Below are 27488 nucleotides of genomic sequence, written 5' to 3' on the forward strand. Positions count from 1 at the left end.
AGCACAAACCTCACAAGACTGCACAAAAGAACGCACATCCCTCGACAAGGAAGGCCACCAAAAAGACCTGGCCACCAAGTCTCTAGTACCAAATATTCCAGGATGACCTGCCAACGCAGAAGAATGGACCTCGGAGATGACTCTACTGGTCCAATTATCCGGAACAAACAGTCTCTCAGGCGGACAACGATCAGGTTTACCCGCCTGAAACTCCTGCAAAGCACGTCGCAAGTCTGGGGAGACAGCAGACAAAATCACCCCATCCCTAAGGATACCAGAGGGCTCAGAATTTCCAAGGGAGTCAGGCACAAAACTCCTAGAAAGAGCATCCGCCTTCACATTCTTTGAACCTGGCAGGTATGAAACCACAAAATTGAAACGAGAGAAAAACAGTGACCAACGAGCCTGTCTAGGATTCAGACGCCTGGCAGACTCAAGGTAAATCAAATTTTTGTGATCAGTCAAGACCACCACACGATGTCTAGCACCCTCTAGCCAATGACGCCACTCCTCAAATGCCCACTTCATGGCCAAAAGTTCCCGATTACCAACATCATAATTCCGCTCAGCCGGCGAAAACTTTCTAGAAAAAAACGCGCATGGCTTCATCACTGAGCCATCGGAGCTTCTCTGTGACAAAACCGCCCCCGCACCAATCTCGGAAGCATCAACCTCAACCTGAAAAGGGAGCGAAACATCTGGCTGACGCAACACAGGAGCAGAAGAAAACCGGCGCTTAAGTTCCTGAAAGGCCTCCACAGCCGCAGGAGACCAATTAGCAACATCAGCACCCTTCTTAGTCAAATCCGTCAAAGGCTTAACAACACTAGAAAAATTAGTTATAAAACGACGATAGAAATTAGCAAAGCCCAAGAACTTCTGTAGACTCTTAAGAGATGTAGGCTGCGTCCAGTCACAAATAGCCTGAACCTTGACGGGATCCATCTCAATAGTAGAAGGGGAAAAAATATACCCCAAGAAAGAAATCTTCTGGACTCCAAAGAGACACTTTGAGCCTTTTACAAACAAGGAATTGGCCCGCAGGACCTGAAACACCTTCCTGACCTGCTGAACATGAGACTCCCAGTCATCAGAAAAAACCAAAATATCATCCAAATACACAATCATAAATTTATCCAGATATTCACGGAAAATATCGTGCATAAAGGACTGGAAGACTGAAGGAGCATTAGAAAGTCCAAAAGGCATTACCAAATACTCAAAATGGCCCTCAGGCGTATTAAATGCGGTTTTCCACTCATCACCTTGCTTTATTCGTATAAGATTATACGCACCCCGAAGATCAATCTTAGTGAACCATTTAGCCCCCTTAATGCGAGCAAACAAATCAGTCAACAATGGCAAAGGATACTGATATTTTACGGTAATCTTATTCAAAAGACGATAATCTATACAAGGCCTCAAGGAACCATCTTTTTTGGCCACGAAAAAAAAACCTGCTCCCAAAGGGGACAAAGATGGACGGATATGTCCCTTTTCCAAGGACTCCTTAACATAATCCCGCATAGCAGTATGCTCTGGCACTGACAGATTGAACAAACGACCTTTAGGAAATTTACTGCCTGGAATTAAATTTATAGCACAATCGCAATCCCTGTGAGGAGGAAGCGAACTGAGCTTAGGCTCCTCAAAAACATCCCGATAGTCAGACAAAAACACAGGAATCTCAGAAGGAGTAGATGAAGCGATAGAAATCGGAGGTGCATCATCATCAACCCCCTGACAACCCCAGCTTAACACAGACATTGATTTCCAGTCAAGGACTGGATTATGAGTTTGTAACCATGGCAGACCAAGTACTAGAACATCATGCAAATTATACAGTACCAGGAAGCGAATCACCTCCTGGTGAACGGGAGTCATACGCATGGTCACTTGTGTCCAGTACTGAGGTTTATTCATAGCCAAAGGTGTAGAGTCAATTCCCTTCAAAGGAATAGGGACTTCCAGAGGCTCCAGACTAAACCCACAGCGATTGGCAAATGACCAATCCATAAGACTCAGGGCAGCGCCTGAATCCACATAGGCATCGACGGAAATGGATGATAATGAACAAATCAGAGTCACAGACAGAATGAACTTAGACTGTAAAGTACTAATGGCAACAGACTTATCAACCTTTTTTGTGCGTTTAGAGCATGCTGATATAACATGAGCTGAATCACCACAATAAAAGCACAACCCTTTTTTCCGCCTATACTTTTGCCGTTCACTTCTGGACTGAATTCTATCACATTGCATTATCTCAGGTGACGGTTCAGACGACACCGCCAAATGATGCACAGGTTTGCGCTCCCGTAAACGCCGATCAATCTGAACAGCCATAGTCATAGACTCATTCAGACCAGCAGGCGCAGGAAACCCCACCATAACATCTTTAATGGCCTCAGAAAGGCCATCTCTAAACTTTGCAGCCAGAGCGCACTCATTCCACTGAGTAAGTACCGACCACTTCCGAAATTTTTGACAATAAATTTCTGCTTCATCTTGCCCCTGAGAGAGGGCCAACAAAGCTTTTTCAGCCTGAATCTCTTGGTTAGGTTCCTCATAGAGCAAACCTAATGCCAGAAAAAACGCATCCGCATTAAGCAACGCAGGGTCCCCTGGTGCCAATGCAAATGCCCAATCCTGAGGGTCACCCCGCAGGAAAGATATAATAATCTTGACTTGCTGAGCAGGGTCTCCAGAGGAGCGAGATTTCAAAGAAAGAAACAACTTGCAATTGTTCCTAAAATTCAGAAAACGAGATCTATCTCCAGAAAAAAACTCTGGGACAGGAATTCTAGGTTCAGACATAGGAGCATGTACAACAAAATCCTGTATATTTTGAACCTTAGTGGCAAGATTATTCAGGCTGGAAGCCAAACTCTGGACGTCCATGATAAACAGCTGGGATCAGAGCCATTCAAAGATTAAGAGGAGGAGGAAGTAGCCACGCTGCAATAAGGCTAGGCAGCAAACTCTGAGGGAAAGAGAAAAAAAAAAAAAAAAACTTCCTCAGACTACTTATCCTCCTACTTCAGCCAATACAATTAACACTTTGTGGGCCGGTTATACTGTCATGATCCCAATGGCAGGGGATCACTAAAGGACAAGCACAGATACAAACAAGCTCTAGGGCGATGGAACCTGAGCTGACCGCGACCCTGAACCTAACACACAAATAAAAGTAGCCGGGGAACGTGCCTACGATGATCCTAGACGTCTCGCTCCAGCCGAAGATCTAACTTCCCCTATTAGAAGAAACACAGACCTCTCTTGCCTCCAGAGAAATCCCCCACAGAAATAGCAGCCCCCCACATATAATGACGGTGAAATGAGAGGAAAGCACATACGCAGTATGAAAACAGTTTCAGCAAAATGAGGCCCGCTAAAGCTAGATAGCAGAGGATACAAAAGTGAACTGCGCGGTCAGCGAAAAACCCTTCAAAAAACCATCCTGAAATTACTTGAACTCATGTGCCAACTCATGGTACATGAGGAGCAATTTCAGCCCACTAGAGCAACCAGCAGCAAGAATCACATATCTGCAGGCTGGACTAAAAACCAAATAAAGCAAAACACCAAAACAGGAAAATCCAAACTTAGCTTGACCAGAAGGTTCTAGTAGCAGGGAGCAGAGGTAACAAGACACACTGGATACATTGATAACCGGCGAGGAAATGCCAGCAAAGCCAGGTTAAATAGGAAACTCCCATATGCTGATGGAACAGGTGGAACCCAGAAACACAGGAAAGACAAGTCACCCAGTACCATCAGTAACCACCAGAGGGAGCCCAAAAACAGAACTCACAACAGTATACATAATAAAAACAGGTACAATAATCTTGAACAATACAAGTCCCAACTGGTACAGGAGGAAAGAGGACCCTGCCCGCGAGGGGTCACAATCTACAATCTATGTACAATCTATGTACAATAAATCATCAGTATTGATGGAATGTTTTTCTGTCACAATGGTGTACAGTCCATTCTTGATGAGCGCTCAAAATACTCAGTCTTATTGGGAACGGCCGCAGCACACACAGGAATAGATTTATCCAAACCAAATTTCCATAACATGCCTGTAGTCAGCCACACTGGTGGAATATAGTATGCTGCCAAATTTTCAAACTTTAGACTTCATTTGATGTGGTTTTGGTTTAATTATATTAGAAATTTGATGCCTGGCACAGTTAAAAAAAAAAGTTCAGGTTCGGGTACCAGAACACTGATCCTGTGTTGCATGTGCTGAGGGCAGGTGAGACTGTCCAGGTGTCAGTCGCGGTAAAATCATTCAAGGAGTACCGGCCGGTGATTCACCCGAAGCTATGTAGGATCGTGTGTGGGAGCAGACTGCGCATGACGTCACACTGCTTCTCGTGTGCGGAGACCTGATAGTTCCATACTTCGCTTACGCGTTTCGGAGATAAAACAGTCTCCTTCGCCGGGTTAGACTCAGGACTCCCTGAATGCTTTTACCAAGACCAAAGCCTGGACAATCTAACCCGCCTCAGCACACGCAATATAGGGTCACTGTATGTGCATTGAGGTACACCACAGACTTTCAGTTTTTGTTTGCGACCAATGCTAGTGCGTGTTATTACCAATACTAATGCACTTACAGCATTTACATGCGCTGTTCATGTGCCACCTATCTGCCTATTAACCTGTGGGCTCCATTAGATTGCACACCAATTATACGTCTACCCTTATAAGAGTGGCTACAATGGTCTAGTGGCACATTTAGTGCATTATTGTGTTCACCAAACAGGTTATTAACCCCTTTACCCCCAAGGGTTGTTTGCACGTCAATGACCAGGCCAATTTTTACAATTCTGACCACTGTCCCTTTATGAGGTTATAACTCCGAAACGCTTCAACGGATCCTGGTGATTCTGACACTGTTTTCTCATGACATATTGTACTTCATGATAGTGGTAAAATTTCTTTGATAGTACCTGCGTTTATTTGTGAAAAAAATGGAAATTTGGCGAAAATTTTGAAAATTTCGCAATTTTCAAACTTTGAATTTTTATGCAATTAAATCACAGAGATATGTCACACAAAATACTTAATAAGTAACATTTCCCACATGTCTCCTTTACATCAGCATCATTTTGGAACCAATTTTTTTTTGTTAGGGAGTTATAAGGGTTAAAAGTTGACCAGCAATTTCTCATTTTTACAACACCATTTTTTTTTAGGGACCACGTCTCATTTGAAGTCATTTTGAGGGGTCTATATGATAGAAAATACCCAAGTGTGACACCATTCTAAAAACCGCACCCCTCAAGGTGCTCAAAACCACATTCAAGAAGTTTATTAACCCTTCAGGTGTTTCACAGGAATTTTTGGAATGTTTAAATAAAAATGAACATTTAACTTTTTTACACAAAAAATTTACTTCAGCTCCAATTTGTTTTATTTTACCAAGGGTAACAGGAGAAAATGGACCCCAAAAGTTGTTGTCCAATTTGTCCTGAGTACGCTGATATCCCATATGTGGCAGTAAACCACTGTTTGGGCGCATGGGAGAGCTCGGAAGGGAAGGAGCGCCGTTTGACTTTTCAATGCAAAATTGACAGGAATTGAGATGGGACGCCATGTTGCGTTTGGAGAGTCACTGATGTGCCTAAACATTGAAATCCCCCACAAGTGACACCATTTTGGAAAGTAGACCCCCTAAGGAACTTATCTAGAGGTGTGGTGAGCACTTTGACCCACCAAGTGCTTCACAGAAGTTTATAATGCAGAACCATAAAAATAAAAAATCATATTTTTTCACAAAAATTATATTTTTGCCCCCAATTTTTTATTTTTCCAAGGGTAAGAGAAGAAATTGGACCTCACAAGTTGTTGTACAATTTGTCCTGAGTACGCTGATACCCCATATGTGGCAGTAAACCACTGTTTGGGCGCATGGGAGAGCTCGGAAGGGAAGGAGCGCCGTTTGACTTTTCAATGCAAAATTGACAGAAATTGAGATGGGACGCCATGTTGCGTTTGGAGAGCCACTGATGTGCCTAAACATTGAAACCCCCCACAAGTGACACCATTTTGGAAAGTAAACCCCCTAAGGAACTTATCTGGATGTGTGGTGAGCACTTTGACCCACCAAGGGCTTCACAGAAGTTTATAATGCAGAGCCATAAAAATAAAACAAATTATTTTTCCCACAAAAATTATTTTTTAGCCCCCAGTTTTGTATTTTCCCTAAGGTAACAGGAGAAATTGGACCCCAAAAGTTGTTGTCCAATTTGTCCTGAGTACGCTGATACCCCATATGTGGGGGGGAACCACCGTTTGGGCGCATGGGAGGGCTCGGAAGGGAAGGAGCATCATTTGGAATGCAGACTTAGATGGATTGGTCTGCAGGCGTCACATTGCGTTTGCAGAGCCCCTAATGTACCTAAACAGTAGAAACCCCCCACAAGTGACCCCATATTGGAAACTAGACCCCTCAATGAACTTATCTAGATGTGTTGTGAGAACTTTGAACCCCCAAGTGTTTCACTACAGTTTATAACGCAGAGCCGTGAAAATAAAAAATATTTTTTTTTCCACAAAAATTATATTTTAGCCCCCAGTTTAGTATTTTTCCAAGGTTAGCAGGAGAAATTGGACCCTAAATGTTGTTGTCCAATTTTTCCTGAGTACGCTGATACCCGATATGTGGGGGGGAACCACCGTTTGGGCGCATGGGAGGGCTCGGAAGGGAAGGAGCATCATTTGGAATACAGACTTAGATGGATTGGTCTGCAGGCGTCACATTGCGTTTGCAGAGCCCCTAATGTACCTAAACAGTAGAAACCCCCCACAAGTGACCCCATATTGGAAACTAGACCCCTCAATGAACTTATCTAGATGTGTTGTGAGAACTTTGAACCCCCAAGTGTTTCACTACAGTTTATAACGCAGAGCCGTGAAAATAAAAAATCTTTTTGTTTTCCCACAAAAATTATTTTTTAGCCCCCAGTTTTGTATTTTCCCAAGGGTAACAGGAGAAATTGGTCCACAAAAGTTGTTGTCCAATTTGTCCTGAGTACGCTGATACCCCATATGTGAGGGTAAACCCCTGTTTGGGCACACAGGAGAGCTCGGAAGGGAAGGAGCACAGTTTTACTTTTTCAACGCAGAATTGGATGGAATTGAGATCGGACGCCATGTCTTGTTTGGAGAGCCCCTGATGTGCCGAAACAGTGGAAACCCCCCAATTATAACTGAAACCCTAATCTAAACACACCCCTAACCCTAATTCCAACGGTAACCCTAACCACACCTCTAACCCTGACACACCCCATAACCCTAATCCCAACCCTATTCCCAACTGTAAATGTAATCTAAACCCTAACCCTAACTTTAGCCCCAACCCTAACTGTAGCCCCAACCCTAACCCTAGCCCTAACCCTAACCCTAGCCCTAACCCTAACCCTAGCCCTAACCCTAACCCTAACCCTAACCCTAGCCCTAACCCTAGCCCTAACCCTAACCCTAGCCCTAACCCTAACCCTAGCCCTAGCCCTAGCCCTAACCCTAACCCTAGCCCTAACCCTAGCCCTAACCCTAATGGGAAAATGGAAATAAATACATTTTTTTTTATTTTTCCCTAACTAAGGGGGTGATGAAGGGGGGTTTGATTTACTTTTATAGCGAGTTTTTTAGCGGATTTTTATGATTGGCAGCCATCACACACTGAAAGACCCTTTTTATTGCAAAAAATATTTTTTGCAATACCACATTTTGAGAGCTATAATTTTTCCATATTTTGGTACACAGAGTCATGTGAGGTCTTGTTTTTTGCGGGACGAGTTGACGTTTTTATTGAAAACATTTTCGGGCACGTGACATTTATTGATCGCTTTTTATTCCGATTTTTGTGAGGAAGAATGACCAAAAACCAGCTATTCATGAATTTCTATTGGGGGAGGCGTTTATACCGTTCCGCGTTTGGTAAAATTGATAAATCAGTTTTATTCTTCGGGTCAGTACGATTACAGCGATACCTCATTTATATCATTTTTTTATGGTTTGGCGCTTTTATACGATAAAAACTATTTTACAGAAAAAATAATTATTTTTGCATCGCTTTATTCTCAGGACTATAACTTTTTTATTTTTTTGCTGATGATGCTGTATGGTGGCTCGTTTTTTGCGGGACAATATGACGCTTTCAGCGGTACCATGGTTATTTATATCTGTCCTTTTGATCGCGTGTTATTCCACTTTTTGTTCGGCGGTATGATAATAAAGCGTTGTTTTTTGCCTCGTTTTTTTTTTTTTTCTTACGGTGTTTACTGAAGGGGTTAACTAGTGGGACAGTTTTATAGGTCGGGTCGTTGCGGACGCGGCGATACTAAATATGTGTACTTTTATTGGGTTTTTTTTATTTAGATGAAGAAATGTATTTATGGGAATAATATTTTTTTTTTTTTTCATTATTTTGGAATATTTTTTTTAATTTTTTTTACACATTTGGAAAATTTTTTTTTTACTTTTTTACTTTGTCCCAGGGGGGATATCACAGATCAGTGATCTGACAGTTTGCACAGCACTCTGTCAGATCACTGATCTGACATGCAGCGCTGCAGCCTTCACAGTGCCTGCTCTGAGCAGGCACTGTGAAGCCACCTCCCTCCCTGCAGGACCCGGATCCGCGGCCATCTTGGATCCGGGGCTGGAGGGAGCAGGGAGGGAGGTGAGACCCTCGCAGCAACGCGATCACATCGCGTTGCTCCGGGGGTCTCAGGGAAGCCCGCAGGGAGCCCCCTCCCTGCGCGGTGCTTCCCTGCACCGCCGGCACATCGCGATCATGTTTGATCGCGGTGTGCCAGGGGTTAATGTGCCGGGGGCGGTCCGTGACCGCTCCTGGCACATAGTGCCGGATGTCAGCTGCGATAAGCAGCTGACACCCGGCCGCGATCGGCCGCGCTCCCCCCGTGAGCGCGGCCGATCGGCTATGACGTACTATCCCGTCCAGGGTCAGATAAGCCCAGGGCACCTCGACGGGATAGTACGTCTAAGGTCACAGAGGGGTTAAAATATATTTATATATTTTATTTATTATATATATATATACAGTATATATATATACATATATATATATATATATATATATAAAGTGTATATATATATATTTATTTATTTTTTAGATATATTGTTCATTGATGAATATTTTTCTTCATTAATAATATTTCTCTGTAAAATCATATAGTGATATACACATGTATATAACCTGATGTTTTTTTTACTGGATCGCAATTGTATTTTAAGACCCTGTTAAGCTCTTTTTGTTTGACTGTAATTATTCATGAACTGTTTATCAGGGGTACACTGAAAAAGTGACCACAATTCAGTAGCGCATTGATTATTCATGTATCACCTGTGCAGACCACCAATTGCTTGTTCTTTCAGTGTCCCCTTTTCCTGTCAGTTATTTTATCATTATTATTAGTGTATATCCATATAGCGCAGAGGAACATAACCAAATATCTATTTGTTTTGCAGGTATCAACTATACCACCATTGGTGTATACTGCCACTTGCTGCTTTAAGTATTGTCTACTGGAATTTGAGTAAGCGTGGGTATTAACACATTTTTCACATCACTTTTTCTTATTGTTTTATTACAGACAGCAAGGGATTCAGTGGAATTAGGCGTTAGGTGACTATAACTGTTTGTTATTTTTAAGTAAAAAAGGAAAAGTGTTATGTTTTATTTCAGATAAAGGATTTATTTACTATGTAGCTATAGGATTAGTAGTGCATAAGTGTCTTATAGATGCCTCTACATAACTAAGCCATGGGCTTGATGTCACTTGACAATACAAAGTTGACATCAACTCCACAAATAGAAATCCCACTTGCCACCACTACAGGGCAAATGGAAAAAGGCGGGCAAAACGTCAGAATTGGTTCATTTAATAGATGTGCTTTTTCTGGGTGGCTGCGGGCTGCTATATTTAGGTTGGGGAGGACCAATATCCTTGGCATCTTACCAGTCTGAGAATACTAGCAGCCAGTTGTCTGTTTTATCTGATTTTCATATGGGGACCCATGACGTTTTTTTTTTTTTTTTAACAGCATGGGGACCCCTCTATTATTGATAACCAGCCTTGCTAACTTTGACAGCTGAGGGTTGCAGCAAACAGCTGTCACTTTTGCCTGGCTGGTTATCAAAAATACAAGAGTCCCACGCTGTTTTTTTTTTAAAGTTATTTAGAGCACAGGCGCCAGCTGATGAATAGAAATGAGTGCATTTGCTCAGGTTCCCTCTTATTCGGCAAGCTAGAGGGCGTGCCAAATAAGCTGCAGAGGGAACCTGGCTTACTGGATTGCGCCTATCAGCCGATCGGTGCCGCAGCTGCATGTGTCATGGATATGTTATAGGCATGACAAATGCATGGAGAGCCCAACAAACAGGCTCTCCATACATGTATCATGACTGTCACACAGCCGTGGTACAAGCAGCTGCGGCGCCGATCAGCTGATCAGCCAGCGTGATCCTGGAAGCCAGGATCCCTCTGCAGCTTTTTCAGCAATCACTATAGCTTGCCGAATAATAGGGAACCTGAGCAAATTTGCTCATCTCTACTGATGAATACTCCCATCAGCCACCACCTGATCTTGCTGCTATTAGTGGCAGCAGGCATAGGCTGATGGGAGCAGTAGTCATATCAGCTGATGCCAGTGACCGGAGGAAACATTTTACCTTCAATTACAGCTGCTGGCTCACGCTCTCATGTGACAGAGTGGAAGCCACAGCTGTCTGACCGGCAGTAATGATTTACTGCCGATCAGAGGCAGCGTTTGTCGCACTGTCATGCACCAAGTGGTTCAGCTGTTTCTCAAGACCTGACCAGATCTGCCTGAGCTACTTGTGAAAGAATGCCACTTGTATGCCCATTTCTGCAAGTTGGCTACAGCTGCCGCTGCTCTGGCAGTGCTAAAGCAACTTTTTCAACTTCCAGCTTACCAACTGTTTGCGATGTCACCACACATTGGAACTCAACATTACATCTGTTGGCAAGGCTTTGTGAGCAGCAGAGGGCAGTAGTTGAATACCAGCTACACCATGCATGTCTTTATTGCGGTCAACCTCCAAACATAGGAACTGATGAGTGGGCATGAATGTCTGACATCCGTGCGGTTCTTCAAAACTTTGAGGACTTGACAAAGATGGTGAGCAGCAATGACATCATAATCTGCGCCACCATTCCGCTTCTCTGTCTTCTGAAACGCTCGCTGTCCACAATTAAAAAGGAGGCTTTGCAGGCAGAGCAGGTTGAGATGGAGCAAGAAACTATACTGAATGATGCTACGCAACCCATCTCATCTACTCAACGTGAATGAAGAATGAAGAAGTGGAGGAGGATCAATAGGAGCTAGTTGCCTGCATCACAGATGGTAGTACCCACACCACCTTCATTCCATCTGCTCAGCATGGATGGCATGAAGACGAGGAGGAGAGTGAGGATGAGGAAGATGAGGAGGACAAAGAGGACAACATGGACAGTCGCCCTCTTGGTGAGGACAGGGAAGTCTTGACAGTTTGCAGTCTGGCACACATGACTGAGTTTATGTTCCGCTGGCTTTCCTGCGACCCAAGCGTTGTACGCATTTTGGCCAATACTAATAACTGGTTGGTCACCCTTTTAGTCCTATGCTACAAAGATATATTTACTGTTATGATGCGGTGGTCTAGGAGCAACATGGAACGAGCTCTGAAGGAAGTGGTAACTGTACTGACCGCAGTCCCTAAGCTCAACACAACACTAGAAGTAGCCGTGGAATGCTCCTAACTCTCCATAGGCATCTCGTCACAGCCTAAGAGCTAACTACCCCTAAAGACAGAAGCAGGAAAACTATCTTGCCTCAGAGAAAATCCCCAAAGGATAGATTAGCCCCCCACAAATAATGACTGTGAGTGGAGAGGAAAAAGACATACACAGAATGAAACCAGGAAGAGCACAGGAGGCCAGTCTAGCTTGATAGATAGGACAGGATGGAATACTGTGCGGTCAGTATAAAACACTACAAAAATCCACGCAGAGTTTACAAAAAAAATCTCCACACCTGACTAAAGGTGTGGATGGTAAATCTGCTTCCCAGAGCTTCCAGCAAGACAGAATTAATTCATACTGATAAGCTGGACAAACATAGAAAGCACTGAACGGATAAGTCCACAATCTGTGAACAGAAAAGCGCAAGCAAAAACTTAGCTTTGCTGAACTGGTCAGGATAACAGGGAAATCCAAAGAGATGTGAATCCAACCAGGAACCATTTACAAGTGGCACTGGCTGAAGAAAGAGCCAGGCCTAAATAGCCGAGCAGAAGAGACGATAAGTGGAGGCAGCTGATGACAGCTAACTCCAAGGAGCAGCCATACCACTTGAAACCACAAGAGGGAGCCCAAGAGCCGAACTCACAAAAGTGCCACTTACAACCACCGGAGGGAGCCCAAGAGCGGAATTCATAACAGTACCCCCCCTTGAGGAGGGGTCACCAAACCCTCACCAGAGCCCCCAGGCCGATCAGGATGAGCCAAATGAAAAGCACGAACCAAATCGGTGGCATGGACATCGGAGGCAACAACCCAAGAATTATCCTCCTGGCCATAACCCTTCCACTTGACAAGATACTGAAGCCTCCACTTCGAAAACCGAGAATCCAAAATCTTCTCAACCTCATATTCCAACTCTCCCTCAACCAACACCGGGGCAGGAGGGTCAACCGAGGGAACAACGGGCACCACATATCTCCGAAACAAAGATCTATGGAAAACATTATGAATGGCAAAAGAGGCTGGAAGAGCCAAACGAAAAGACACTGGATTAATAATTTCAGAAATTTTATAAGGACCAATAAACCGAGGCTTAAACTTAGGGGAAGAAACCTTCATAGGAACATGACGAGAAGACAACCAAACCAAATCCCCCACACGAAGCCGGGGACCAACACACCGACGGCGGTTAGCAAAACGTTGAGCCCTTTCCTGAGACAACGTCAAATTGTCCACCACATGAGTCCAAATCTGCTGCAGCCTGTCCACCACAGAATCAACACCAGGACAATCAGAAGGCTCAACCTGCCCAGAAGAAAAACGAGGATGAAAACCAAAATTACAAAAGAAAGGTGAAACCAAAGTAGCCAAACTAGCCCGATTATTAAGGGCAAACTCAGCCAACGGCAAGAAAGACACCCAATCATCCTGATCAGCAGACACAAAGCATCTCAAATAGGTCTCCAAGGTCTGATTAGTTTGCTCAGTTTGGCCATTAGTCTGAGGATGAAACGCCGAAGAAAAAGACAAATCAGTGCCAATCCTAGCACAAAAGGCCCGCCAAAATCTAGAGACAAACTGAGAACCTCTGTCAGACACAATAATCTACGGAATGCCATGCAAACGAACCACATGCTGAAAAAATAATGGAACCAGATCTGAAGAGGAAGGCAACTTAGGCAAAGGTACCAGATGGACCATTTTAGAGAACCGGTCACAAACAACCCAGATAACAGACATCTTCTGGGAAACAGGAAGATCCGAAATAAACTCCATGGAAATATGCGTCCAGGGCCTCTCAGGGACCGGCAAAGGCAAAAGCAACCCACTAGCGCGGGAACAGCAAGGCTTGGCCCGGGCTCAAGTCCCACAGGACTGCACAAAAGCACGCACATCGCGCGACAAGGAAGGCCACCAAAAGGACCTAGCAACCAAATCTCTGGTACCAAAAATCCCAGGATGACCAGCCAACACTGAACAATGAACCTCAGAAATTACCTTACTTGTCCATCTATCAGGAACAAACAGCTTCCCCACTGGACAGCGGTCAGGCCTATCAGCCTGAAATTCCTGAAGCACCCGCCGCAAATCAGGGGAGATAGCAGAAAGAATCACCCCCTCCTTAAGAATGCCAACCGGCTCAATGACTCCTGGAGAATCAGGCGAAAAACTCCTAGAGAGGGCATCAGCCTTAACATTCTTAGTTCCCGGAAGATACGAGACCACAAAATCAAAACGGGAGAAAAACAGGGACCATCGAGCCTGTCTAGGATTCAGCTGCTTGGCCGACTCGAGGTAAATCAGATTCTTATGATCGGTCAGGACCACAACACGGTGTTTAGCTCCCTCAAGCCAATGTCGCCACTCCTCAAACGCCCACTTCATAGCCAACAACTCCCGATTGCCGACATCATAATTGCGTTCCGCAGGCGAAAACTTTTTGGAAAAAAAAGCACACGGTTTCATCGAAGAACCATCAGACTCCCTCTGAGACAAAACGTCCCCTGCCCCAATCTCAGAAGCGTCGACCTCAACCTGAAAAGGAAGCGAAACATCCGGCTGACGCAACACAGGGGCAGAAGTAAATCGGCGTTTAAGCTCCTGAAAGGCCTCAACAGCCTCAGAGGACTAATTCGTCACATCAGCGCCTTTCTTCGTCAAATCAGTAAGGGGCTTAACCACACTGGAAAAGTTGGGAATGAAACGGCGATAGAAATGAGCAAAGCCCAAAAATTTTTGAAGGCCCCTCACAGATGTGTGTTGGATCCAGTCATGAATAGCTTGGACCTTAACAGGATCCATTTCTATAGACGAGGGAGAAAAAATAAAACCCAAAAAAAAAAGAGACCTTCTGAACTCCGAATAGGCACTTAGACCCCTTCACAAACAAAGCATTATCACGAAGGATCTGGAACACCATCCTGACCTGCTTCACATGTGACTCCCAATCATCGGAAAAAATCAAAATATCATCCAAATATACGACCATGAATTTATCAAGATAATTGCGGAAAATATCATGCATGAAAGACTGGAACACAGATGGAGCATTAGAGAGCCCAAATGGCACCACAAGGTATTCAAAATGGCCTTTGGGCGTATTAAATGCAGTTTTCCATTCGTCACCCTGTTTAATACGAACAAGATTATATGCCCCTCGGAGGTCAATCTTAGTAAACCAACTAGCCCCCTTAATCTGAGCAAACAAATCAGTAAGCAAAGGCCAGGGGTATTGGAATTTGACCGTGATCTTATTAAGAAGACGATAATCAATACAGGGTCTCAAGGAGCCATCCTTCTTAGCAACAAAAAAGAAACCCGCTCCCAATGGTGACGAAGAGGGCCGAATATGCCCCTTCTCCAAAGACTCCTTAACATAACTCCGCATGGCGGCATGCTCTGGCACAGACAGATTGAAAAGTCGGCCCTTAGGGAACTTGCAACCAGGAATCAAGTTAATAGCACAATCACATTCCCTGTGCGGAGGAAGGGAACTGGACTTGGGCTCATCAAATACATCCTTGAAATCCGACAAAAACTCAGGGACCTCAGAAGAGGGGGAAGAGGAGATTGACATCACAGGAACGTCACTATGTACCAGAAAACGGCAATCTTCCTGATGTGCTGGAGCCATGTACATAGTCATCTGTGTCCAGTACTGAGGTTTATCCTTGGCCAAGGGTGTAGCATCAATACCCCTCAAAGGAATAGGGCTCTGCAGAGGCTGCAAGGAAAAACCACAGCGCCTGGCGAATTCTAAGTCCATTAAGTTCAGGGCAGCACCTGAATCCACAAATGCCATGACAGAAAAGGACGACAATGAGCAAATCAGGGTCACAGATAAGAGAAATTTAGGCTGTATAGTACTAATGGTAACAGACCTAGCGACTCTCTTAGTACGCTTAGGGCAATCAGAGATAACATGAGCAGAATCACCACAGTAAAAACACAGCCTATTCTGACGTCTGAATTCCTGCCGTTCTGTTCTAGTCAAAATCCTATCACACTGCATAGGTTCTGGACTCTGCTCAGAGGATACTGCCATATGGTGCACAGCTTTGCGCTCGCGCAGACGCCGATCGATCTGAATGGCTAGAGACATAGATTTGCTCAAACCGGCAGGCGTAGGAAAGCCCACCATAACATCTTTAAGGGCTTCAGAAAGACCTTTTCTGAAAATAGCAGCCAGAGCCTCTTCATTCCATTTAGTGAGCACAGACCATTTTCTAAATTTCTGGCAGTATAACTCTGCCGCTTCCTGACCTTGACACAAGGCCAACAGGGTTTTTTCTGCATGATCCACAAAATTAGGTTCGTCATACAATAATCCGAGCGCTTGAAAAAATGCATCAACATTCAATAATGCCGGATCCCCTGTTTCAAGAGAAAAAGCCCAGTCTTGAGGGTCACCACGCAGCAAGGATATGATGATTTTTACTTGCTGAATGGGATCACCAGAAGAACGGGGTTTCAAAGCAAAAAACAATCTGCAGTTATTTTTAAAGTTCAAAAACTTGGATCTGTCCCCAAAAAACAAATCAGGAGTAGGAATTCTAGGCTCTAAAGCCGGAGTCTGGACAACATAGTTCTGGATACTCTGTACTCTTACAGCAAGTTGATCCACACGAGAAAACAAACCCTGAACATCCATGCCAAAGCATATATCCTGAACCACCCAGATATCAAGAGGAAAAGAAAGACAAACCAGAGCACAGAAAAAAAATGGTTCAGAACTTTCTTTTCCTTCTTTTGAGATGCATTTAATTCATTTTTGGCCACTTGTACTGTTATGATGCGGTGGTCTAGGAGCAACATGGAACGAGCTCTGAAGGAAGTGGTAACTGTACTGACCGCAGTCCCTAAGCTCAACACAACACTAGAAGTAGCCGTGGAATGTGTTGTGAATTCTGTTGTCGGGCTCCCTCCTGTGGTCATGAATGGTACTTCGGCTGGTTCTATCCATGGAATTCCTCTGGTGGCTGTGGGTGTTTTTGAGTTTCCTTCCACAGGTGACGAGGTTAATTCGTTAGCTGGCTGCTCTATTTAACTCCACTTAGATCTTTGCTCCATGCCACCTGTCAATGTTCCAGTATTGGTCTTGTTCACTCCTGGATCGTTCTTGTGACCTGTCTTCCCAGTAGAAGCTAAGTGCCTGCCTGTTTTTCTCTGGTTTGCTATTTTTCTGTCCAGCTTGCTATTTTGTTGTTATTTTGCTTGCTGGAAGCTCTGGGATGCAGAGGGAGCGCCTCCGCACCGTGAGTCGGTGCGGAGGGTCTTTTTGTGCCCTCTGCGTGGTCTTTTTGTAGGTTTTTGTGCTGACCGCAAAGCTACCTTTCCTATCCTCGGTCTGTTCAGTAAGTCGGGCCTCACTTTGCTAAATCTATTTCATCTCTGTGTTTGTATTTTCATCTTTACTCACAGTCATTATATGTGGGGGGCTGCTTTTTCCTTTGGGGAATTTCTCTGAGGCAAGGTAGGCTTTATTTTTCTATCTTCAGGGCTAGCTAGTTTCTTAGGCTGTGCCGAGTTGCATAGGGAGCGTTAGGAGCAATCCACGGCTATTTCTAGTGTGTTTGATAGGATTAGGGATTGCGGTCACCAGAGTTCCCACGTCCCAGAGCTCGTCCTTTATTATCAGTAACTACCCGGTCATTCCGTGTGCTCTTAACCACCAGGTCCTTTATTGTCCTGACCACCAGGTCATAACAGTACAGGTGGCCCAAAGTACTAATGCATCTCAATAGAGGGATAAGAGAAGTTCTGAGACCATTTTTTTTTCTTTGCAGTGTGTTTTGTCTCTCTTGTCCCCTTTACATCTGGGTGGTTCAGAACACAGGTGTAGACATGGACATTCAAGGTCTGTCCTCTTTGATGGATAATCTCACTATAAGTGTACAAAACATTCAAGATTTTGTGGTTCAGAATCCGATGTCAGAGCCTAGGATTCCAATTCCTGATTTGTTTTTTGGTGACAGATCTAAGTTCTTGAATTTCAAAAATAATTGTAAATTGTTTCTTGCCTTGAAACCTCGCTCCACAGGTGACCCTGTTCAACAAGTAAGGATCATTATTTCTTTGTTACGTGGGGACCCTCAAGACTGGGCATTTTCCCTTGCGTCAGGGGATCCGGCATTGCGTGATGTTGATGCGTTTTTCCTGGCGCTTGGATTGCTTTATGACGAACCTAATTCAGTGGATCAGGCAGAGAAAATCTTGCTGGCTCTGTGTCAGGGTCAGGATGAAGCGGCGATATATTGTCAGAAGTTTAGAAAGTGGTCTGTGCTCACTCAGTGGAATGAATGTGCCCTGGCAGCGATCTTCAGAAAGGGTCTCTCTGAAGCCCTTAAGGATGTCATGGTGGGATTTCCCATGCCTGCTGGTCTGAATGAGTCTATGTCTTTGGCCATTCAGATCGATCGACGCTTGCGTGAGCGTAAAGCTGTGCACCATTTGGCGGTACTATCTGAGCATGGGCCTGAGCCTATGCAATGTGATAGGACTTTGACCAGAGCTGAACGGCAAGAACACAGACGTCGGAATGTGCTATGTTTTTACTGTGGTGATTCCACTCATGCTATCTCCGATTGTCCTAAGTGCACTAAGCGGTTCGCTAGGTCTGCCACCATTGGTACGGTACAGTCTAAATTTCTATTGTCCGTTACTCTGATTTGCTCTTTGTCATCCTATTCTGTTATGGCATTTGTGGATTCAGGCGCTGCCCTGAATTTGATGGACTTGGAGTATGCCAGGTGCTGTGGTTTTTTTCTTGGAGCCCTTGCAGTATCCTATTCCATTGAGAGGAATTGATGCTACGCCTTTGGCCAAGAATAAGCCTCAGTACTGGACCCAATTGACCATGTGCATGGCTCCTGCACATCAGGAGGATATCCGCTTTCTGGTGTTGCATAATCTGCATGATGTGCTCATTTTGGGGTTGCCATGGCTACAGGTCCATAATCCAGTATTGGACTGGAAATCTATGTCTGTGTCCAGCTGGGGTTGCCAGGGGGTACATGGTGATGTTCCATTTTTGTCTATTTCGTCTTCCACTCCTTCTGAAGTTCCAGAGTTTTTGTTGGATTATCGGGATGTATTTGATGAGCCCAAAGCCAGTGCCCTACCTCCTCATAGGGATTGCGATTGTGCAATTAATTTAATTCCTGGTAGTAAGTTTCCTAAGGGCCGATTGTTCAATTTATCTGTGTCAGAACACGCCGCTATGCGGAGTTATATAAAGGAATCCTTAGAGAAAGGCCATATTCGCCGTCGTCATCACCGTTAGGAGCAGGGTTCTTTTTTGTGGCCAAGAAGGATGGTTCTTTGAGACCTTGTATTGATTACCGCCTTCTTAATAAAATTACAGTCAAATTTCAGTATCCTTTGCCGTTGCTGTCTGATTTGTTTGCTCGTATTAAAGGGGCTAGTTGGTTCACCAAGATAGATCTTCGAGGGGCGTATAATCTTGTGCGTATTAAACAAGGCGATGAATGGAAAACAGCATTTAATACGCCCGAGGGCAATTTTGAGTACCTGGTTATGCCATTCGGGCTTTCCAATGCTCCATCACTATTTCAGTCCTTTATGCATGACATCTTCCGAGAGTACCTGGATAAATTCCTGATTGTGTATTTGGATGATATTTTGGTCTTTTCGGATGATTGGGAGTTTCATGTGAAGCAGGTCAGAATGGTGTTCCAGGTCCTTCATGCGAATTCCTTGTTTGTGAAGGGGTCAAAGTGTCTCTTTGGAGTTCAGAAGATTTCATTTTTGGGGTTCATTTTTTCCCCTTCTACTATCGAGATGGACCCTGTTAAAGTCCAGGCCATTTACGATTGGACTCAGCCGACATCTGTGAAAAGCCTGCAAAAGTTCCTGGGCTTTGCTAATTTTTATCGGCGCTTCATCGCTAATTTTTCTAGTGTTGCTAAACTGTTGACTGATTTGACCAAGAAGGGTGCTGATGTGGTCAATTGGTCTTCTGCAGCTGTAGAGGCTTTTCAGGAGTTGAAATGTTGTTTTTCTTCTGCCCCTGTGTTGTGCCAGCCAGATGTTTCGCTCCCGTTTCAGGTTGAGGTTGATTCTTCTGAGATTGGAGCTGGGGCTGTTTTGTCGCAAAGAAGTTCTGATGGCTCGGTGATGAAACCATGTGCTTTCTTTTCTAGAAATTTTTCGCCTGCTGAGCGCAATTATGATGTTGGTAATCGAGAGTTGTTGGCCATGAAGTGGGCACTCGAGGAGTGGCGTCATTGGCTTGAAGGAGCCAAGGATCGCATGGTGGTCTTGACAGATCACAAGAATTTGACTTATCTTGAGTCTGCCAAACGGTTGAATCCGAGACAGGCTCGATGGTCATTATTTTTCTCCCGTTTTGATTTTGTGGTTTCGCACCTTCCGGACTCTAAGAATGTGAAGGCTGATGCCCTGTCAAGGAGTTTTGTGCCTGACTCTCCGGGTGTTCCTTAGCCGGCGGGTATTCTCAAAGAGGGGGTAATTTTGTCTGCCATCTCCCCTGATTTGCGGCGGGTGCTGCAAAAATTTCAGGCTGATAGACCTGACCGTTGCCCAGCGGAGAAACTGTTTGTCCCTGATAGATGGACTAGTAGAGTTATCTCTGAGATTCATTGTTCAGTGTTGGCTGGGCATCCTGGAATCTTTGGTACCAGAGATTTGGTGGCTAGATCCTTTTGGTGGCCGTCTTTGTCACGGGATGTACGTTCTTTTGTGCAGTCCTGAGGGACTTCTGCTCGGGCTAAGCCCTGCTGTTCTCATGCCAGTGGGTTGCTTTTGCCCTTGCCGATCCCGAAGAGGCCCTGGACGCATATTTCTATGGATTTTATTTCGGATCTCCCCGTCTCTCAAAAGATGTCGGTCATTTGGGTGGTTTGTGATCGCTTTTCTAAGATGGTCCATTTGGTACCTTTGTCTAAATTGCCTTCCTCCTCTGATTTGGTGCCATTATTTTTCCAGCATGTGGTTCGTTTACATGGTATCCCGGAGAAAATCGTTTCTGACAGAGGTTCCCAGTTTGTTTCGAGGTTTTAGCGATCTTTTTGTGCTAGGATGGGCATTGATTTGTCTTTTTCCTCGGCTTTCCATCCTCAGACAAATGGCCAAACCGAACGAACTAATCAGACTTTGGAAACATATCTGAGATGCTTTGTTTCTGCTGATCAGGATGATTGGGTGTCCTATTTGCCGTTGGCTGAGTTCGCCCTTAATAATCGGGCCAGCTCGGCTACTTTGGTTTTGCCGTTTTTCTGCAATTCTGGTTTCCATCCGCGTTTCTCTTCAGGGCAGGTTGAGTCTTTGGACTGTCCTAGTGTGGATATTGTGGTGGATAGGTTGCAGCAGATTTGGACTCATGTGGTGGACAATTTGACATTGTCCCAGGAGAAGGCTTAACGTTTCGCTAACCGCCGGCGCTGTGTGGGTCCCCGACTTCGTGTTGGGGATTTGGTTTGGTTGTCGTCTCGTTATGTTCCTATGAAGGTTTCCTCTCCTAAGTTTAAGCCTCGTTTCATTGGTCCGTATAAGATTTCTGAGGTTATCAATCCTGTGTCATTTCGTTTGACCCTTCCAGCTTCTTTTGCCATCCATAATGTATTCCATAGGTCATTGTTGCGGAGATACGTGGCGCCTGTGGTTCCATCCATTGATCCTCCTGCCCCGGTGTTGGTTGAGGGGGAGTTGGAGTATGTGGTGGAGAAGATTTTGGATTCTCGTATTTCGAGACGGAAACTCCAGTACCTGGTCAAGTGGAAGGGTTATGGTCAGGAAGATAATTCCTGGGTTTTTGCCTCTGATGTCCATGCTGCCGATCTGGTTCGTGCCTTTCATTTGGCTCATCCTGGTCGGCCTGGGGGCTCTGGTGAGGGTTCGGTAACCCCTCCTCAAGGGGGGGGTACTGTTGTGAATTCTGTTGTCGGGCTCCCTCCTGTGGTCATGAATGGTACTTCGGCTGGTTCTATCCATGGAATTCCTCTGGTGGCTGTGGGTGTTTCTGAGTTTCCTTCCACAGGTGATGAGGTTAATTCGTTAGCTGGCTGCTCTATTTAACTCCACTTAGATCTTTGCTCCATGCCACCTGTCAATGTTCCAGTATTGGTCTTGTTCACTCCTGGATCGTTCTTGTGACCTGTCTTCCCAGTAGAAGCTAAGTGCCTGCCTGTTTTTCTCTGGTTTGCTATTTTTCTGTCCAGCTTGCTATTTTGTTGTTATTTTGCTTGCTGGAAGCTCTGGGACGCAGAGGGGGCGCCTCCGCACCGTGAGTCGGTGCGGAGGGTCTTTTTGCGCCCTCTGCGTGGTCTTTTTGTAAGTTTTTGTGCTGACCGCAAAGCTACATTTCCTATCCTCGGTCTGTTCAGTAAGTCGGGCCTCACTTTGCTAAATCTATTTCATCTCTGTGTTTGTATTTTCATCTTTACTCACAGTCATTATATGTGGGGGGCTGCCTTTTCCTTTGGGGAATTTCTCTGAGCAAGGTAGGCTTTATTTTTCTATCTTCAGGGCTAGCTAGTTTCTTAGGCTGTGCCGAGTTGCATAGGGAGCGTTAGGAGCAATCCACGGCTATTTCTAGTGTGTGTGATAGGATTAGGGATTGCGGTCAGCAGAGTTACCACGTCCCAGAGCTCGTCCTTTATTATCAGTAACTACCAGGTCATTCCGTGTGCTCTTAACCACCAGGTCCATTATTGTCCTGACCACCAGGTCATAACAGGAATGCTCCTAACTCTCCATAGGCATCTCGTCACAGCCTAAGAGCTAACTACCCCTAAAGACAGAAGCAGGAAAACTATCTTGCCTCAGAGAAAATCCCCAAAGGATAGATTAGCCCCCCACAATTAATGACTGTGAGTGGAGAGGAAAAATACATACACAGAATGAAACCAGGATGAGCACAGGAGGCCAGTCTAGCTTGATAGATAGGACAGGATGGAATACTGTGCGGTCAGTATAAAACACTACAAAAATCCACGCAGAGTTTCCAAAAAAAATCTCCACACCTGTCTAAAGGTGTGGAGGGTAAATCTGCTTCCCAGAGCTTCCAGCAAGACAGAATTAATTCATACTGATAACGCTGGACAAACATAGAAAGCACTGAACGGATAAGTCCACAATCTGTGAACAGAAAAGCGCAAGCAAAAACTTAGCTTTGCTGAACTGGTCAGGATAACAGGGAAATCCAAAGAGATGTGAATCCAACCAGGAACCATTTACAAGTGGCACTGGCTGAAGAAAGAGCCAGGCCTAAATAGCCGAGCAGAAGAGACGATAAGTGGAGGCAGCTGATGACAGCTAACTCCAAGGAGCAGCCATACCACTTGAAACCACAAGAGGGAGCCCAAGAGCCGAACTCACAAAAGTGCCACTTACAACCACCGGAGGGAGCCCAAGAGCGGAATTCACAACAATTTACATCTCTCATTCCCATGGCGGAGAGGTCTATTAAAATGTTGCAGTATTTGAAAATCCTAGAAGCATTATAAAAAAAATTCCCATCTGACAATGCTAGTGGCAGAGGTCACAGTTCCTTGAACAGCTTGGTGATAAAAAAAAAATCTTTTCAGGGTCGGTTCAAATCCCTTCAATATTCTACAATAATTCCCCCTTATCTGCAATTCCTGCTGGCCCTCCAAGTTTTAAACTTTACAGTAATAACATGAAAAAGAAAATTTGCCAACCTCAGGTGGATAATTTATAATCTATAGCATATCCATCTGCTTGTCCTCCAAAAATGCTTAGTGAGGGCTGGCTACTGGCCATCTGATAATAGTGTGGGCCACTTAATGGCCCTTTGACAATAGTAAGGGCCACCTGATGGCCCTCTACAAATAGTGATGGCCGCCTAATGTCTCCCCCCCCAAAAAAAAAAAAAATTGTGACTTTCACAGTTCCTCCTTCATAAATTAAACAGGATGTGTTTGATCATGTCTTACACACACCACATGGACAGACAAGGTAATAATAATAATAATAATAATAATAATAATCTTTATTTTTATATAGCACTAACATATTCCGCAGCGCTTTACATTTTTTGCACACATTATCATCACTGTCCCCGATGGGGCTCACAATCTAAATTCCCTATCAGTATGTCTTTGGAATGTGGGAGGAAACCGGAGTGCCCGGAGGAAACCCACGCAAACACGGAGAGAACATACAAACTCTTTGCAGATGTTGTCCTTGGTGGGGTTCGAACCCAGGACTCCAGCGCTGCAAGGCTGCAGTGCTAACCACTGCGCCACCGTGCCGCCCTAAGGTATTAAAATGTTAAAATTACATTTCCTTTAGAATGTTTTTTCAACATTGAAAGCAATGAAAACGTGCAAAAACACTACACGTGAACATAGCCCAAGGTGTGGAGGAGCATTTTTTTCACTTATTTATTTTGACTTACATACAAGTCTTTATCCTAGAAAGAATGTTTCTTAACAGTATTTCCAGTTAAATCCATTTTATCTGCGGATTTGTATGATTTATTGTCAGTCCATAAAAGTGGCATAATGACCTGACAACATTGTTCCCAGCAGCGACCTGGGATTCTGAGATGCTTCCAGGGGTTTTCCCTATACTGTTCCCATGCCATTTTAGCGCTGTTTCCATCATTTTCAGCAATTTTTAGACCCCATCCAGACCTCCAGGGAGGGGGCTGCAACAAAAATGCTCAAGTTTCCCATTGACTTCCATTTTACTTGTTACTTGGGTCGAACACCTGAGTAGTATTTGCTCGACTCGAATAACGAGTCCCCCTTGCATTTTCGTGCTCGCTTATCACTAGAAAAGTCCATAAGACTTTGTACTCACTATTATTTGTATATAACCCTTACCAAGTTACTATTCAGTAAAGAGTTTAGTTTGGAATGGTGGTCTCCCTCATTTAACTGTGAAGCATCTTGTCCTGGCAAATCCATAGCATCGGTAGATGCAGCTTGCAAGGACATAAGGCCCTTACAGCACAAATCCACACATCCAGGACCCACACTTTCATGTAACACTGTGGGGCGTTGGATATGAATGTGTTGCTTGCGACTGCCACACCGTACCGTGTTACATCTAATTGTTTAAAATGGAGATGAAGAACATTAAGCATGAATCCTCCACCCTCAACTAGTTTCCATAAGATTTCTAGAAGTTTAATTTAGAACAATAAGGCCGATCAGTAAAATGTCCTATGAAACTTACAGCATAATGTCCGGGTCCTGGAGTCCACACTGCATCCTTATTTGAAAAGTTCAAAGCACGAGAAGCAGAAGATCCAAAGGCAGATTTGGTTAAGTTCTCCTGATTTGCTTTCTTTAAGCTCTCCTTTGCTATGCCGTAACTAAATATATTGTAAGAACCTGGACCTGGAAGCAGAGAATAACTTACATGACACACTGACAATTATGACTAATAAAATAATTAGCGAAAGGGGCGTATCTATGGTGGGTGTAGTGGTTGCCTTTGCATCTGGGTTCTAGAGCATGGGGGGAACCAATGAATCAATTTTGCCTATATGAGAAGATCAACACCATTAAAGAGGTTGTCCACTACTTTACTTTTGGTGCTGGCAGCTGACGGAAGTGCTCAGTTACGAAGCTGCTCTGTCAGGTACTGCACATCAGCCGGATATTGATTTGAACAGGAGGCAAACAACCTAAAGTAGTGGGCAACCACTTTAAAGACCTATGATAGTTGATGGTCTAGTTATGGAAATGAAATGGTGTTCCTGAAGCTTCAAATTATGCCACCAGTTAGTCCTGTTTATACCACAGTTCATTTTCTTTTCTTGAGCAATTAGTGCAATTGATAATAAGTATCAGAATTGATTGAATATGATGCAAGAAGTTACATGATAAAAGGGTTTCTTAAAAGTTTTATCCTATTATTAATCGTGCCCATAATCAAACATACTTCTCTATCTGCGATTATTTTTCCTTTTCATTATAGCAAGCCAAGATTCATTTTTGCTCTTTTTGTGAGGATGATCTAGAGAACTTTACAGTTCAGGCTTCCCACAGAGATTCATTTCATTGCCATTATCTGTGAAATGTACTATATTTAAAGACTCAATTTAGTATTATGATAAAAGATATGAAATGCAGCATCTGAATATATTAGGTCTGAAAAAGAATTAAGAATAAATTATGCCTCACATGTAACCTATTACTTATAACAATCTTCAGAGACTTAAAAAAGAGGTTTTGAAATGCAGAGAAAAGCAAAGTGTTAAGGTGTCCTTAGGAATATCACAATCATCTAAGATCTGCATTTGTACATACAAACTGGGAAGTGACTGAAACAGTCTTTAAGCGGACATTTCACCAGTTTGAGCATGTTAAACTAACCTGGAATATTTAGTGGAATAGTGAAGTTTTTAATTTTTAATCTCAATTGCAGATATATTAGCTAGCAAAGTTTACATGTTATTTTGCCTCCAACCAATGGGTCATTAGCATAGATTCATCTCTAGGGTCATTTACTTTTCACTTGTGTGGCATTAACCAATCATAAGCAGGAAGTCATTCAGGGGAGAAAGAGAAAACTCATCCAGAGAAGGTCAGAGCTGGCTTTTTTTTTGTGATAAGAAAAGACACATCATGACTTACAGCTTTGCTAACACTGATCTTACAAACACCGCCTCATCTGTGGAACTCATCTAACAGTATTGTCATATCTAACAGCTGTTGCACCAATTTAATCAAGTGTAATAGTAACTTTGGTGATTTGTTGGAGTATTTGGGCAGAGAGTAAAGTATAGGTGAGTTCTTTTGTTTGTTTTTTCAAATAAAATAATATAAAAATGCATTGAAACAACATCATATCTCTGCATCTATTGTATGGGATTGATACTTTGGGAACAACATACAGCATTATGTTTTTACCTGGTGTTCTCTGCATCTTTGGCTCCTTAGTAAATCGAAGTGCGGTATGGCCAAAAGGAGTCTGTGCCATACTTGATATTTTCTTCAAAGCCTCAAATGCCATGCGCTGTTCATTATATGTGCCTGGTGCTGGGGTTATTGATTTCACAGGTAGAAATCGCTAGTGTAACACACAAGGAAATGCTGATTAAAAACTTCAAAATAGACTGTTGTTTATATTTTAAACTACATATTCTACCGCAATTCCCAAAAAGTTGGGACACTGTAACAATGTAAAGAAAACAAGGGTGCAATGATTTGGAAATCTATAGCCATATTTTATTCATAACATAGAAAACACATCAAATGTTGAAAATTAAACATTTTTCAATTTTTAAAAATGATTAATTTAGAAATTGATGGCATCAACACGTCAAAAAAGTTTGGATAAGGTTAAAAAAAGGATGGTAAAGTAAGTGGCACTAATGAAAAGCAGCTGAAGGGTTATTTTCAACTAAGTCACATGACTTTTTACACAGTGTTATTATAAACTATTAGGCAATTTGTATTTTTGGTTATTAATTTTATAATTGAACAATTATAATGTTGTCGGTCAGTACAAAAGGTGAATATTTAAGAAACTAAAAATGACATTTTGCCTTTCTTAGGAGAATATCTATATGTACAGTCATGGCCAAAAGTTTTGAGAATGAGACAAATATTAATTTTTACAAAGTCTACTGCTTCATTTTTTCTAATGGCAATTTGCATATACTCCTGAATGTCAGAGTGATCAGCTTAACAGCAATTACTGTACTTGCAAAGTCAATATTTGCCCAGAAAATGAACTTTAACCCCC

The 27488-nt window shown here is 43.6% G+C and overlaps 1 protein-coding gene across 3 annotated transcripts in view; it reads right to left on the minus strand.

Annotated features, from left to right (window-relative positions):
• Nucleotides 1-27488, minus strand: part of STPG2 (sperm tail PG-rich repeat containing 2) — a 1447347-nt gene that overhangs the window by 1033733 nt on the left and 386126 nt on the right. For all 3 annotated transcript variants that reach the window (XM_069743604.1, XM_069743605.1, XM_069743603.1), the window contains exons 9-10: nt 26651-26810; nt 24969-25132 (exon numbers count right to left, since the gene is read on the minus strand). In XM_069743604.1, the coding sequence (XP_069599705.1) occupies nt 24969-25132; nt 26651-26810 (324 nt within the window). The remainder of the gene's footprint in view (nt 1-24968; nt 25133-26650; nt 26811-27488) is intronic.

This window comes from Ranitomeya imitator, chromosome 1, assembly GCF_032444005.1.
Source record: "Ranitomeya imitator isolate aRanImi1 chromosome 1, aRanImi1.pri, whole genome shotgun sequence".
NCBI classification, from domain to species: domain Eukaryota; kingdom Metazoa; phylum Chordata; class Amphibia; order Anura; family Dendrobatidae; genus Ranitomeya; species Ranitomeya imitator.